Source organism: Pristiophorus japonicus, chromosome 14 (assembly GCF_044704955.1).
Source record: "Pristiophorus japonicus isolate sPriJap1 chromosome 14, sPriJap1.hap1, whole genome shotgun sequence".
Classification (NCBI taxonomy): domain Eukaryota; kingdom Metazoa; phylum Chordata; class Chondrichthyes; family Pristiophoridae; genus Pristiophorus; species Pristiophorus japonicus.
Genome location: NC_091990.1, coordinates 164,558,975 through 164,573,935, shown reverse-complemented (window position 1 = coordinate 164,573,935; position 14,961 = coordinate 164,558,975). Strand labels below are relative to the sequence as shown.

General features: G+C 50.1%; 1 protein-coding gene across 3 annotated transcripts in view; it reads left to right on the top strand.

Moving 5' to 3' along the window:
- Positions 1-12,689: 12,689 nt before the first annotated feature.
- Positions 12,690-14,961, top strand: part of LOC139280191 (voltage-gated potassium channel KCNC1-like) — a 299,640-nt gene continuing 297,368 nt past the window's right edge. For all 3 annotated transcript variants that reach the window (XM_070899773.1, XM_070899772.1, XM_070899774.1), the window contains exon 1: positions 12,690-13,336. In XM_070899773.1, the coding sequence (XP_070755874.1) occupies positions 12,773-13,336 (564 nt within the window). In that variant the 5' untranslated portion in view covers positions 12,690-12,772. The remainder of the gene's footprint in view (positions 13,337-14,961) is intronic.

The window sequence follows — 14,961 nt, the reverse complement described above, 5'->3', positions numbered from 1 at the left end:
CTGTCTCTCTGTTTTTACCACCAAAGTGGATAACCTCACATTTATCCACATTATACTTCATCTGCCATGCATTTGCCCACTCACCTAACCTATCCAAGTCACTCTGCAGCCTCATAGCATCCTCCTCGCAGCTCACACTGCCACCCAACTTAGTGTCATCCGCAAATTTGGAGATACTACATTTAATCCCCTCGTCTAAATCATTAATGTACAATGTAAACAGCTGGGGCTCCAGCACAGAACCTTGCGGTACCCCACGAGTTACTGCCTGCCATTCTGAAAAGTACCCATTTACTCCTACTCTTTGCTTCCTGTCTGACAACCAGTTCTCAATCCACGTCAGCACACTACCCCCAATCCCATGTGCTTTAACTTTGCACATTAATCTCTTGTGTGGGACCTTGTCGAAAGCCTTCTGAAAGTCCAAATATACCACATCAACTGGTTCTCCCTTGTCCACTTTACTGGAAACATCCTCAAAAAATTCCAGAAGGTTTGTCAAGCATGATTTCCCTTTCACAAATCCATGCTGACTTGGACCTATCATGTCACCATTTTCCAAATGCGCTGCTATGACATCCTTAATAATTGATTCCATCATTTTACCCACTACCGATGTCAGGCTGACCGGTTTATAATTCCCTGTTTTCTCTCTCCCTCCTTTTTTAAAAAGTGGGGTTACATTGGCTACCCTCCACTCGATAGGAACTGATCCAGAGTCAATGGAATGTTGGAAAATGACTGTCAATGCATCCACTATTTCCAAGGCCACCTCCTTAAGTACTCTGGGATGCAGTCCATCAGGCCCTGGGGATTTATCGGCCTTCAATCCCATCAATTTCCCCAACACAATTTCCCGACTAATAAAGATTTCCCTCAGTTCCTCCTCCTTACTAGACCCTCTGACCCCTTTTATATCCGGAATGTTGTTGGTGTCCTCCTTAGTGAATACCGAACCAAAGTACTTGTTCAATTGGTCTGCCATTTCTTTGTTCCCAGTTATGACTTCCCCTGATTCTGACTGCAGGGGACCTACGTTTGTCTTTACTAACCTTTTTCTCTTTACATAACTATAGAAACTTTTGCAATCCGCCTTAATGTTCCCTGCAAGCTTCTTCTCGTACTCCATTTTACCTGCCCTAATCAAACCCTTTGTCTTCCTCTGCTGAGTTCTAAATTTCTCCCAGTCCCCGGGTTCACTGCTATTTCTGGCCAATTTGTATGCCACTTCCTTGGCTTTAATACTATCCCTGATTTCCCTTGATTGCCACGGTTGAGCCACCTTCCCTTTTTTAATTTTACGCCAGACAGGAATGTACAATTGTTGTAGTTCATCCATGCGGTCTCTAAATGTCTGCCATTGCCCATCCACAGTCAACCCCTTTAGTATCATTCGCCAATCTATCCTAGCCAATTCACGCCTCATACCTTCAAAGTTACCCTTCTTTAAGTTCTGGACCATGGTCTCTGAATTAACTATTTCATTCTCCATCCTAATGCAGAATTCCACCATATTATGGTCACTCTTCCCCAAGGGGCCTCGCACAATGAGATTGCTAATTAATCCTCTCTCATTACACAACACCCAGTCTAAGATGGCCTCCCTCCTAGTTGGTTCCTCGACATATTGGTCTAGAAAACCATCCCTTATGCACTCCAGGAAATCCTCCTCCACCGTATTGCTTCCAGTTTGGCTAGCCCAATCTATGTGCATATTAAAGTCACCCATTATAACTGCTGCACCTTTATTGCATGCACCCCTAATTTCCTGTTTGATGCCCTCCCCAACATCACTACTACTGTTTGGAGGTCTGTACACAACTCCCACTAACGTTTTTTGCCCTTTGGTGTTCTGCAGCTCTACCCATATAGATTCCACATCATCCAAGCTAATGTCCTTCCGAACTATTGCCTTAATTTCCTCCTTAACCAGCAATGCTACCCCACCTCCTTTTCCTTTTATTCTATCCTTCCTGAATGTTGAATACCCCTGGATGTTGAGTTCCCAGCCCTGATCATCCTGGAGCCACGTCTCCGTAATCCCAATCACATCATATTTGTTAACATCTATTTGCACAGTTAATTCATCCACCTTATTACGGATATTCCTTGCATTAAGACACAAAGCCTTCAGGCTTGTTTTTTTAACACCCTTTGTCCTTTTAGAATTTTGCTGTACAGTGGCCCTTTTTGTTCTTTGCCTTGGGTTTCTCTGCCCTCCACTTTTCCTCATCTCCTTTCTGTCTTTTGCTTTTGCCTCCTTTTTGTCTCCCTCTGTCTCCCTGCATTGGTCCCATCCCCCTGCCATATTAGTTTAACTCCTCCCCAACAGCACTAGCAAACACTCCCCCTAGGACATTGGTTCCGGTCCTGCCCAGGTGCAGACCGTCCGATTTGTACTGGTCCCACCTCCCCCAGAACCGGTTCCAATGCCCCAGGAATTTGAATCCCTCCCTGCTGCACCACTGCTCAAGCCATGTATTCATCTGCGCTATCCTGCGATTCCTACTCTGACTAGCATGTGGCACTGGTAGCAATCCAGAGATTACTACTTTTGAGGTCCTACTTTTTAATTTAGCTACTAGCTCCTTAAATTCGTTTCGTAGGACCTCATCCCTTTTTTTACCTATGTCGTTGGTACCAATGTGCACCACGACAACTGGCTGTTCTCCCTCCCTTTTCAGAATGTCCTGCACCCGCTCTGAGACATCCTTGACCCTTGCACCAGGGAGGCAACATACCATCCTGGAGTCTCGGTTGCGGCCGCAGAAACGCCTATCTATTCCCCTCACCATTGAATCCCCTATCACTATCGCTTTCCCACTCTTTTTCCTGCCCTTCTGTGCAACAGAGCCAGCCACGGTGCCATGAACTTGGCTGCTGCTGCCCTCCCCTGATGAGTCATCCCCCCCAACAGTACTCAAAGCTGTGTATCTGTTTTGCAGGGGGATGACCACAGAGGACCCCTGCACTACCTTCCTTGCACTACTCTTCCTGCTGGTCTTTCATTCCCTATCTGGCTGTGGACCCTTCTCCTGCGGTAAGACCAACTCGCTACACGTGCTACTCACGTCATTCTCAGCATTGTGGATGCTCCAGAGTGAATCCACCCTCAGCTCCAACTCCGCAACGCGGACCGTCAGGAGCTCGAGGCGGATACACTTCCCGCACACGTAGTCGTCAGGGACACCGGAAGTGTCCCTGAGTTCCCACATGGTACAGGAGGAGCATAACACCCGACCGAGCTCTCCTTCCATGACTTAACCCTTAGATACACTTAAATTGGCAACAACAATGTTAAATGTTGCTGACTAATATAAAAAGAAAAAGAAAAACTACTCACCAATCACCAGCCAATCACTTACCCCCTAGGCTGTGACGTCACCTTTCTGTTTCTTTCTACTTCTTTTTTGTCTTCTCCCTGTAGCTGCACAAGTACGCCGCACCAACGAACTCCCGACGCCTCTCGCGGCCTTTTATAGGCCTCTGACCCCGGACTCACGCCTCACCAACGAACTCCCGACGCCTTTCGCGGCCTTTTATAGGCCTCCGACCCCGGACTCACGCCTCACCATCGAACTCCCGACGCCTCTCGCGGCCTTTTATAGGCCTCTGACCCCGGACTCACGCCTCACCAACGAACTCCCGACGCCTTTCGCGGCCTTTTATAGGCCTCCGACCCCGGACTCACGCCTCACCAACGAACTCCCGACGCCTCTCGCGGCCTTTTATAGGTCTCCGACCCCGGACTCACGCCTCACCAACGAACTCCCGACGCCTCTCGCGGCCTTTTATAGGCCTCCGACCCCGGACTCACGCCTCACCAACGAACTCCCGACGCCTCTTGCGGCCTTTTATAGGCCTCCGACCCCGGACTCACGCCTCACGAACATTCTTGGTATGTTGCCCTTCATAGCTAGGGGATTTGGGTATAGGAGCAGGGAGGTCTTACTGCAGTTGTACAGGGCCTTGGTGAGGCCTCACCTGGAATACTCTGTTTCGTTTTGGTCTCCTATCTGAGGAAGGACATTCTTGCTATTGAGGAAGTGCAGCGAAGGTTCACCAGACTGATTCCCGGGATGGCAGGACTGACATATGAGGAGAGACTGGATCGACTGGGCCTTTATACACTGGAGTTTAGAAGGATGAGAGGGGATCTCATAGAAACATATAAGATTCTGACGGGACTGGACAGGTTAGATGCAGGAAGAATGTTCCCGATGTTGGGGAAGTCCAGAACCAGGGGACACAGTCTAAAGATAAGGGGTAAGCCATTTAGGATTGAGATGAGGAGAAACTGCTTCACTCAGAGAGTTGTTAACCTGTGGAATTCCCTACCGCAGAGAGCTGTTGATGCCAGTTCATTGGATATATTCAGGAGAGAGTTAGATATTGACCTTGCAGATAAAGGGATCAAGGGGTATGGAGAGAAAGCAGGAAAGGGTACTGAGGTGAATGATCAGACATGATCTTATTGAATGGTGGTGCAGGCTCAAAGGGCCAAATGGCCTACTCCTGCACCTATTTTCTATGTTTCTATGTTTCTGTAGATGAGATGAGTAACTCCACAGTGATGCACAGAACAATAAGCATAACAAGTAACACACATATCAACAAATTCACAGTCCATACATAACAGTATAAGGAAGCACAGAATGAGAATCAAATGATACATCAAGCATTGTCAATGTAATAGTGATTCTGCACCATTCATTTAATTTCCCACGGAAGGAGAAATGTAAAAAGGAACATACTCATATCATAAACACACAAAACAGAATGTGCATTGAATTGATAAAGTGAGATATACATGAGTACAGTCGGGAGGAGGCCCACTGCAGCAGGGGCAGAAAGTAAACAAAGAAGTAAAAATAAATCGAAGTGTGCCATCACAGCCAAATAGGTACGTGATTGGCTGGTGGATTGGTGAGCATTTTATCTTTTTCTTTTTCTTTTCTTATCAGTCGGGAACCTTTGGCATTGTTGCCAAATTAAGTTAATTTAAGGGTTAAGTCATGGCAGGAGAGCCCAGACCCATGTCATGCTACTCTTGTGCTATGTGGGAAATCAGGGATACTTCCAATGTCCCTGACAACTATGTATGCAGGAAGTGTATCCAGCTGCAACTCCTGTCAGACCGCATTGCAGCACTGGAGCTGCGCATGGATTCACTCTGGAGCATCCGCGATGCTGAGGATGTCATGAATAGCACGTTTAGTGAGTTGATCACACTGCAGGTAAAGGTTACACAGGCAGATAGGGAATGGGTGACCATCAGGCAGAGCAGGAGTAGGAAGGTAGTGCAGGGGTCCCCCGCAGTCATCGCCCTCCAAAACAGATATACCACTTTGGATACTATTGGGGGAGATGGCTCATCAGGCGAAGGCAGCTGCAGCCAAGTTCATGGCACTATGGGTGGCTCTGCTGCACAGGAGGGCAGGAAACAGAGTGGGAGAGCTATAGTGGTAGGAGATTCCATTGTAAGGGGAATAGATAGGCATTTTTGCGGCCGCAATCGAGACTCCAGGATGGTATGTTGCCTCCCTGGTGCATGGATCAAGGATGTCTTGGAGCGCCTGCAGAGCATTCTGGAGCGGGAGGGTGAACAGCCAGTTGTCGTGGTACATATAGGTACCAACCATATAGATAAAAAATGGGATGAGGTCCTACAAGCTGAATTTTGGGAGCTAGGAGTTAAATTAAAAAGTAGGACCTCAAAGGTATTAATCTCAGGATTTCTACCAGTGCCACATGCTAGTCAGAATAGAAATAGCAGGATAGTTAAGATGAATACATGGCTTGAGGAATGGCACAAGAGGGAGGGATTCCTTGGACATTGGAACTGGTTCTGGAGGAGGTGGGACCAGTACAAACTGGATGGTCTGCACCTGGGCAGGACCGGAACCAATGTCCTAGGGGGAGTGTTTGCTAGTGCTGTTCGGGAGTGTTTAAACTAATATGGCAGGGGGATGGGAATCTATGCAGGGAGACAGAGGGAAGTAAAATGGGGGCATAAGCAAAAGGTAGAAAGGAGATAAGGAAAAGTGGAGGGCAGAGAAATCAAAGGCAAAAATCAAAAAGGGCCACAGTACAACATAATTCTAAAAGGACAAAAAGTGTTAAAAAAAAAACAAGCCTGAAGGCTCTGTGTCTCAATGTGAGGAGCATTCATAATAAGGTGGATTAATTAACTGCAGAATTATCTGTTAACGGATATGATGTAATTGGGATTACGGAGACGTGGCTCCAGGGTGACCAAGGCTGGGAACACAGCATCCAGGGGTATTCAATATTCATGAAGGATAGACAGAAAGTAAAAGGAGGTGGGGTAGCGTTGCTGGTTAAAGAGGAGATTAACGCAATAGTAAGGAAGGACATTTCCATCCCGGAAATCAGTCTGATGAACCTTCGCTGCACTCCCTCAATAGCAAGAACGTCCCTCCTCAGATTAGGAGACCAAAACTGAACACAATATTCCAGGTGAGGCCTAACTAAGGACCTGTACAACTGCAGTAAGACATCCCTGCTCCTATACCCAAATCCCCTAGCTATGAAGGGCAACATACCATTTGCCTTCTTCACCGCCTGCTGTACCTGCATGCCAACTTTCAACGACTGACGTACCATGACACCCAGGTCTCGTTGCACCTCCCCATTTCCCTAATCTGCCACTATTCAGATAATATTCTGCCTTCGTGTTTTTGCCACCAAAGTGGATAACCTCACATTTATCCACATTATACTGCATCTACCACTCGTTTGGTCACTCACGTAACCTGATCAAGTCACTCTGCAGCCTTTTAGTGTCCTCCTCACAGCTCACACCGCCACCGAGCTTAGTGCCATCTGCAAACTTTAAGATATTATAATCAATTCCCTCATCCAAATCATTGATGTATATTGTAAATAGCTGGGGTCCAGCACTGAGCTCTGCGGCACCCCACTAGTCACTGCCTGCCATTCTGAAAAGGACCCATTTATCCCGACTCTCTGCTTCCTGTCTGCCAACCAGTTCTCTATCCACGTCAGTACATTACCCCCAATACCATGTGCTTTCATTTTGCACACCAATCGCTTGTGTGGGACCTTGTCAATAGCATTTTGAAAGTCCAAATACACCACATCCACTGGTTCTCCCTTGTCCCCTCTACCAGTTACATCTCCAAAAAATTCTAGAAGATTTGTCAAACATGATTTCCCTTTCATAAATCCATGCTGACTTGGACCGATCCTGTCACTGCTTTCCAAATGTGCTGCTATTTCATCTTTAATAATTGATTCCAACATTTTCCCCACTACTGATGTCAGGCTAACCGGTCTATAATTACCTGTTTGCTCTCTCCCTCCTTTCTTAAAAAGTGCTGTTACATAAGCAACCCTCCAGTCCATAGGAACCGATCCAGAGTCGATAGACTTTTGGAAAATGATCACCAATGCATCCACTATTTCTAGGGCTACTTCCTTAAGTACTCTGGGATGTAGATTATCAGACCCCAGGGATTTAATCCCATCAATTTCCCTAACACAATTTCCCGCCGAATAAGGATTTCCTTCAGTTCCTCCTTCTCACTAGACCCTCGGTCCCCTAGTATTTCCGGAGGGTTATTTGTGTCTTCCTTCGTGAAGACAGAACCAAAGTATTTGTTTAACTGGTCCGCCATTTCTTTGTTGTGCATTATAAATTCACCTGAATCTGACTGCAAGGGACCTACGTTTGGTTTCATTAATCTTTTTCTCTTCACATACCTATAGAAGCTTTTGCAGTCAGTTATAATGTTTCCAGCAAGCTTCCTCTCATACTATATTTTCCCCCTCCTAATTAAACCCTTTGGCCATCTCTGCTGTATTATAAAATTCTCCCAGTCCTCAGATTTGCTGCTTTTGCTGGCCAATTTATATGCCTCTACCTTGGATTTAACACTATCTTTAATTTCCCTTGCTAGCCACAGTTGAGTCACCTTCCACGTTTTATTTTTACTCCAGGCAGGGATGTACAATTGTTGAAGTTCATCCATGTGATCTTTAAATGTTTGCCATTGCCTAGTCACCATCAACCCTTTAAGTATCACTCGCCAGTCTATTTTAGCAAATTCACATCTCATACCATCGAAGTTACCTTTCCTTAAGTTCAGGACCTTAGTCTCTGAATTAACTGTGTCACTCTCCACCTTAATAAAGAATTCTACTATATTATGGTCACTCTTCCCCAAGGGGCCTCGCACAACAAGATTGCTAATTAGTCCTTTCTCATTACACATCACCCAGTATAGGATGGCCAGCCCTCTAGTTGGTTCCTCGACATTTTGGTCTAGAAAACCATCCCTAATACACTCCAGGAAATCCTCCTCCACCGCATTGCTGCCAGTTTAGTTAGCGCAGTCAATATATAGATTAAAGTCACCCATGATAATTGCTGTACCTTTATTGCATGCATCCCTAATTTCTTGTTTGATGCTGTCCCCAACCTCACTACTACTGTTTGGTGGTCTGTACACAACTCCCACTAGCGTTTTCTGCCCTTTTGTATTCAGTAGCTCCACCTACACCGATTCCACATCATCCAAGCTAATGTCCTTCCTTACTATTGCATTAATTTCCTCTTTAACCACTGGAATTTAGAAGAATGAGAGGGGATCTCATAGAAAAATATAAAATTCTGACGGGATTGGACAGGTTAGATGCAGGGAGAATGTTCCCGATGTTGGGGAAATCCAGAACCACGGGTCACAGTCTAACGATAAGGGCGAAGCCATTTAGGACCGAGATGAGGAGAAACTTCTTCACTCAGAGAATTATGAACCTGTGGAATTCTCTACCAGAGAAAGTTGTTGAGGCCAGTTCATTAGATATATTCAAAAGGGAGTTAGATATGGCCCTTATGGCTAAAGGGATCAAGGGATATGGAGAGAAAGCAGGAATGGGGTACTGAAGTTGCATGATCAGCCATGATCATATTGAATGGTGGTGTAGGCTCGAAGGGCTGAATGGCCTACTCCTGCACCTATTTTCTATATTTCTATGTTTCTAAAGCACAAGACATACTAGTCAGCAACAGCTCTTCACAAAGAAAACTACGTGTGCGCTGTATATGACATAAAATAACACGTCCTTGCCAAGTGTTAAATATAGTAAATCCACCTTATATTTCAGATGACATTCAGAAATTAAAATGACTTTTCTTTTGTGGGTTATCACATCATCGGAACCCCCTTGATACTGCCTTTTAATTCACTCCCAGATATTTATTAATCGTTTTTAGTGTGACACTGATATTGATATACCGACAACAGTAACTGTAATGACCTCTGAAGTATGGAGTCCGTGTGATTGACACTGAGGTCCCTCCAGCAGAAATACATGTTGGCAAGCACAAGAGCTCTTTGAGAAACTGTCTCTTAGCTCCGTTCAAGAATGAACTATAATAATTTATGTCAGAAAGCATAAGGGCTGTATGCGTGTGCCTCTCTGTGTACATCTCTGTATGTGTGTGTATCTGTGTGTATGTGTGAGTGTGTCTGTCTGTGTGTGATGTGTGTGTCTGTTTTTGTGTGTCTGTGTGTCTCTGTGTCTGGATGTGTGTGTATCTGTGTGTGTGTGTCTGTCAGTGTGTGTGTGATGCGCGTGTGTGTGTGTATGTCTGTGTGTGTGTGTCTGCATGTAGGTATCTATGTGTCTGTGTATATCTGCGTATGAATGCACCTGCGTGTATGTGAGTGTGTATGCATGTGTGGTTCTGCATGTGTGTATCTGTGTGTGTGCTGATGTCTGTGTGTATGTGTGTGTGTCTGTTGGTCTGTGTGTGATGCATGTGTGTATCTGTGTGTGGTTCTATGTGTGTGTATCTGTGTGTGTGTATCTGTGTATGTGTGTCTGTCTGTGATACATGTTTGTATGTATGTAGGTATCTGTGTGTCTGTGTATGTCTATGTGTGTGTGTTGTCTGTCTGTGTGTTTGTGTGTATGTATGAGTATGTCCGTCTGTGTGTGTGGTTCTGCATGTGTGTGTATGTGTGCGTGCTTATGTCTGTGATATGTGTGTGTATATATGTAGGTATCTGTGTATCAGTGTATATCTGTGTGTGAGCATGTTGTCTGTCTGTGTGTATGTGTCTGTGTGTCTGTCTGTCTGTGTGTGTGGTTCTGCATGTGTGTATCTGTGTGTGTGTGTGCTGATGTCTGTGATACGTGTATGTATGTAGGTATCTGTGTGTCTGTGTATATCTGTGTGTGTGCCTATGTCTGTTTCTGACTGTTGTGTAACTCCTGACTTTTATCACACTTACCTTCCTCCTAAAACCGACTGGTTAAAAAAAAAACAATCTGAGCCTCAAAAATATCATGGATTGGCAGAGGTGCGTGTAACACTAATGTCACTGGGCAGCGTTGTGGTTGTGGAGGTGTGAGTGCATGTTTGTGTGAGTGTGGCTGATGACACAGCCTTGTGTGACAGGCTGTGGGACGGTGTAGGGTGCTGGAGGGAGGAGTGTGTGTCTGTGTGTGTGGGTGTGTGTCTGTGTGTGTGGGTGGGGGTGCTGAATGTGAGGCTGCGCTGCCTTGTTGCCGGCAGAGGGGGACTGGGCTCCTCCTTCCAGTGCGCTGTCTCTCCTTGCTCTCGCATGTCTGCTTTCAGCACCGCCAGCCTCCCGACAACAATAACAAGGATGTAGACGCAACACATGACTGACTGCTGGATACTGAAACTGTGTGACCGGCGCTGGCTGAGGCTGAGCACGGGGACACACAGAGGGGACTGAGCCCAGGGACAGACCCGGGTACTGAGGGGCTGAGCCCGGGGACTGAGGGCTGAGCCCGGAGACACAGAGGGGACTGAGGGGCTGAGCCCGGGACTGAGGGCTGAGCCCGGGGACACACAGAGGGGACTGAGCCCGGGGACTGAGGGCTGAGCCCGGGACACACAGGGGGGACTGAGCCCGGGGACTGAGGGACTGAGCCCGGGGACTGAGGGCTGAGCCCGGGGCCACACAGAGGGGACTGAGCCCGGGGACTGAGGGCTGAGCCCGGAGACACACAGAGGGGACTGAGCCCGGGGACTGAGGGCTGAGCCCGGAGACACAGAGGGGACTGAGGGGCTGAGCCCGGGACTGAGGGCTGAGCCCGGAGACACAGAGGGGACTGAGGGGCTGAGCCCGGGACTGAGGGCTGAGCCCGGGGATACACAGAGGGGACTGAGGGGCTGAGCTCGCGACTGAGGGCTGAGCCCGGAGACAGACACACGGGGACTGAGGGCTGTGCCCGGGGACAGACAGAGGGCTGAGCCCGGGGACTGAGGGCTGAGCCCGGAGACAGACAGAGGGGACTGAGCCCGGGGACTGAGGTCTGTGCCCGGGGACAGAAGGGCTGAGCCCGGGGACTGAGGGGACTGAGCCCGGGGACTGAGGGGCTGAGCCCGGAGACAGAAGGGCTGAGCCCGGGGACTGAGGTCTGTGCCCGGGGACAGAAGGGCTGAGCCCGGGGACAGAAGGGCTGAGCCCGGGGACTGAGGGCTGAGCCCGGAGACACACAGGGGGGACTGAGCCCGGGGACTGAGGGTTGTGCCCGGGGACAGACAGAGGGCTGAGCTCGGGGACTGAGGGCTGAGCCCGGAGACAGACCCGAGGACTGAGCCCGGGGACTGAGGGCTGTGCCCGGGGACAGAAGGGCTGAGCCCGGGGACTGAGGGCTGTGCCCGGGGACAGAGGGGACTGAGCCCGGGGACTGAGGGCTGTGCCCGGGGACAGAAGGGCTGAGCCCGGGGACTGAGGGGCTGAGCCCGGAGACACACAGAGGGGACTGAGCCCGGGGACTGAGGGCTGTGCCCGGGGACTGAGGGGCTGAACCCGGGGACTGAGGGGCTGAGCCCGGAGACACACAGAGGGGACTGAGCCCGGGGACTGAGGGCTGTGCCCGGGGACTGAGGGGCTGAACCTGGGGAATGAGGGGCTGAGCCCGGGGACTGAGGACTGAACCCGGGGCCACACAGAGGGGACTGAGCCCGGGGACAGACCCGGGGACTGAGGGGCTGAGCCCGGGGACTGAGGGCTGAGCCCGGGGCCACACAGAGGGGACTGTGCCCGGGGACAGACAGAGGGGACTGAGCCCGGGGACTGAGGGCTGTGCCCGGGGACAGACAGAGGGCTGAGCCCGGGGACTGAGGGCTGAGCCCGGGGCCACACAGAGGGGACTGTGCCCGGGGACAGACAGAGGGGACTGAGCCCGGGGACTGAGGGCTGTGCCCGGGGACAGACAGAGGGCTGAGCCCGGGGACTGAGGGCTGTGCCCGGGGACAGACAGAGGGCTGAGCCCGGGGACTGAGGGCTGTGCCCGGGGACAGACAGAGGGCTGAGCCCGGGGACTGAGGGGCTGAGCCCGGAGACACACAGAGGGGACTGAGCCCGGGGACTGAGGGGCTGAGCCCGGGGCCACACAGAGGGGACTGAGCCCGGGGACTGAGGGGCTGAGCCCGGAGACTGAGGGGCTGAGCCCGGGGACTGAGGGGCTGAGCCCGGGGCCACACAGAGGGGACTGAGCCCGGGGACTGAGGGGCTGAGCCCGGGGACTGAGGGGCTGAGCCCGGGGACTGAGGGCTGAGCCTGAGCCCGGGCGGTGCGGAGGCGGTGCACAGGAAGAGGCGGAGTGAGAGGCGGAGAGAGAGGCGTACCCAGTGCCTGTCCGCTGTCCGCGGTGCTGAGTATTTGGCTCAGTGCATGTGGCCACCTCCCGCGGCAGCACACCGGGCAAGCCAGCTCCCTCCGCGACATGTCTGGTCGAGGACATGGGCAAGGGCGATGACAATGATCGGATTGTGATAAACGTGGGAGGGACACGACACGAAACCTACCGCAGCACCCTGCAGACCCTGCCCGGCACCCGGCTGGCATGGCTCGCCGAGCCCGGCGCCTGCGCCAACTTCGACTACGACCCCAAGGCGGACGAGTTCTTCTTCGACCGCCACCCGGGCGTCTTCGCCCACATCCTGAACTACTACCGCACGGGCAAGCTGCACTGCCCGGCCGACGTGTGCGGGCCCCTGTACGAGGAGGAGATCGCTTTCTGGGGCATCGATGAGACGGACGTGGAGCCGTGCTGCTGGATGACCTACCGCCAGCACCGAGACGCCGAGGAGGCGCTCGACAGCTTCGAGTCCCCCGACCTCAACAGTGGGGACGGCGGGGACGGCGGGGACGGGGCCGGGGACTCGGAGGACGAGCTGGACACCAGGCGCCTTGCCCTGGGCGACTGCTCTCCCGAAGCCGGGGCGAAAGCCGGCTGGTGGCGCAAGTGGCAGCGCCGCATCTGGGCTCTCTTCGAAGACCCTTACTCCTCGAAATATGCACGGGTAAGGCAGAAAGCAACAACGACACACATTTATATTTCACATAGCACTCACACATCTAAAGGACCTGTTGGTCAGACACACTGAGGAGTAATTCTAGCAATACATGTCATTAAAGTGAATGTAAAGGGCATGCCCCCATTGTATTAATATCCAGAGGAGCATGCTTACAATACCCAGTAACTGGGGGAGGTAGTGAGGGGGGAGGGAGTGAGGGGAGGGGAGGGAGGCTAGATGCTGCAAGCTGCACTGGGGTGCCCAAGGATGCAGAATCATTGCATAAGGATTCCGAGAAAACTGGATTAAGGTCCAGAATTTCCCGCTTTGTTACAGTGAGATGAGAGAGCTGCAGTTTGCAAGGGTTTGCCCAACTCGGTTGTGGTTGTACAGAAAGCTGGGGCTGGGATCAATACATTCAACAGCATTGAGCACAGACTGGGCTGGAGGTGCCAGATAGGTTTCTCTATCCGCGCGGATCCTCTGTGCGCGAAAGCCCCTCTTGCCCGCACTAGGGGTCCCCTCCCAAGGGGATGTCACACCAGTTTTCCAGTGAACATATTTTTAAATGCAGATATTGGCAATTGGAACTGTTGATGAACATCGGCAGGATTCCTGGAGGGTTTCCAGGGAAATGGAGATATAGTGGAAAGCGGGACTCGCTTCATTTCGGAGAATTGGTCCCTCTGATCGAAGCTGCTGAGATAACACACAGCAAGAGCGCGTATCAAATTGGGGCTCATTGATATTTCACACTCGTGCACCCTGGGTGCAGACTGCAGAGGAATCCGAGAGTCACCACTTTAATCTCACGTCCCAGTTTGAAATATAATATATATTTTGAAAAAGGAGCTGTGTGTCATAATACAGAAGGGAGACTGATTCTAGGTATCGTCCTCATTGGTCTTTGGTTAAAAAAACCTCAGGCTGGAAATAAGATTAACACAAACCAGGTTTACTGTAAACACCTTACACTAATACAATCGCAACACGTGTAAGTGCAAATGTACATTTCAGTCACCCTGCAGAGTTTGGCATTTCATATAAAATTGTTTATCTCTCATTATCCATTCTACCCAGCCCCCGCGAGCGGCTCAGATGTGTCTTGAGTTTTAAAGCTTTTTTCTCCTCTTCTATTACTGGCTAGATGTTGTGATACATTATTATCGCTGACCTCAGAAAATGATGGCTATCGATTTGTAGATTATTTAAAGACTGTCAGCTGGATGTATACTCCGGGCAATCGCCAATAATACCGTGTTTCTTCCTTCTCTCAAACGCCTCACCGCCCAACGAATGAAATCACCGGTTTCAGATTGGCAAAGAATCAGATTCCTAGTGGGGCGATGTGCTCCTTCTGGGGCAAAATTGGCAGCGACGTTAAGCGACAACGTCACCGTTATTGCATAACAGCAGCGTGTTGGGCTGGGATCCTGGCGCTCCGGCTAATATCCTCATACACTCAATGAAATCCGAGCGTTGTGGTGGTTTCCCAACCAATTGGCAATATATGCTTACAAGGAACTGGGAGGGAGAAGGGACGACTCGGGCATTGTTTGCAATCCACAAGTAGCTACACGCAACTTATATTTATATAGCGCCTTTAAAGTAATAGACGCACGGTATGTATA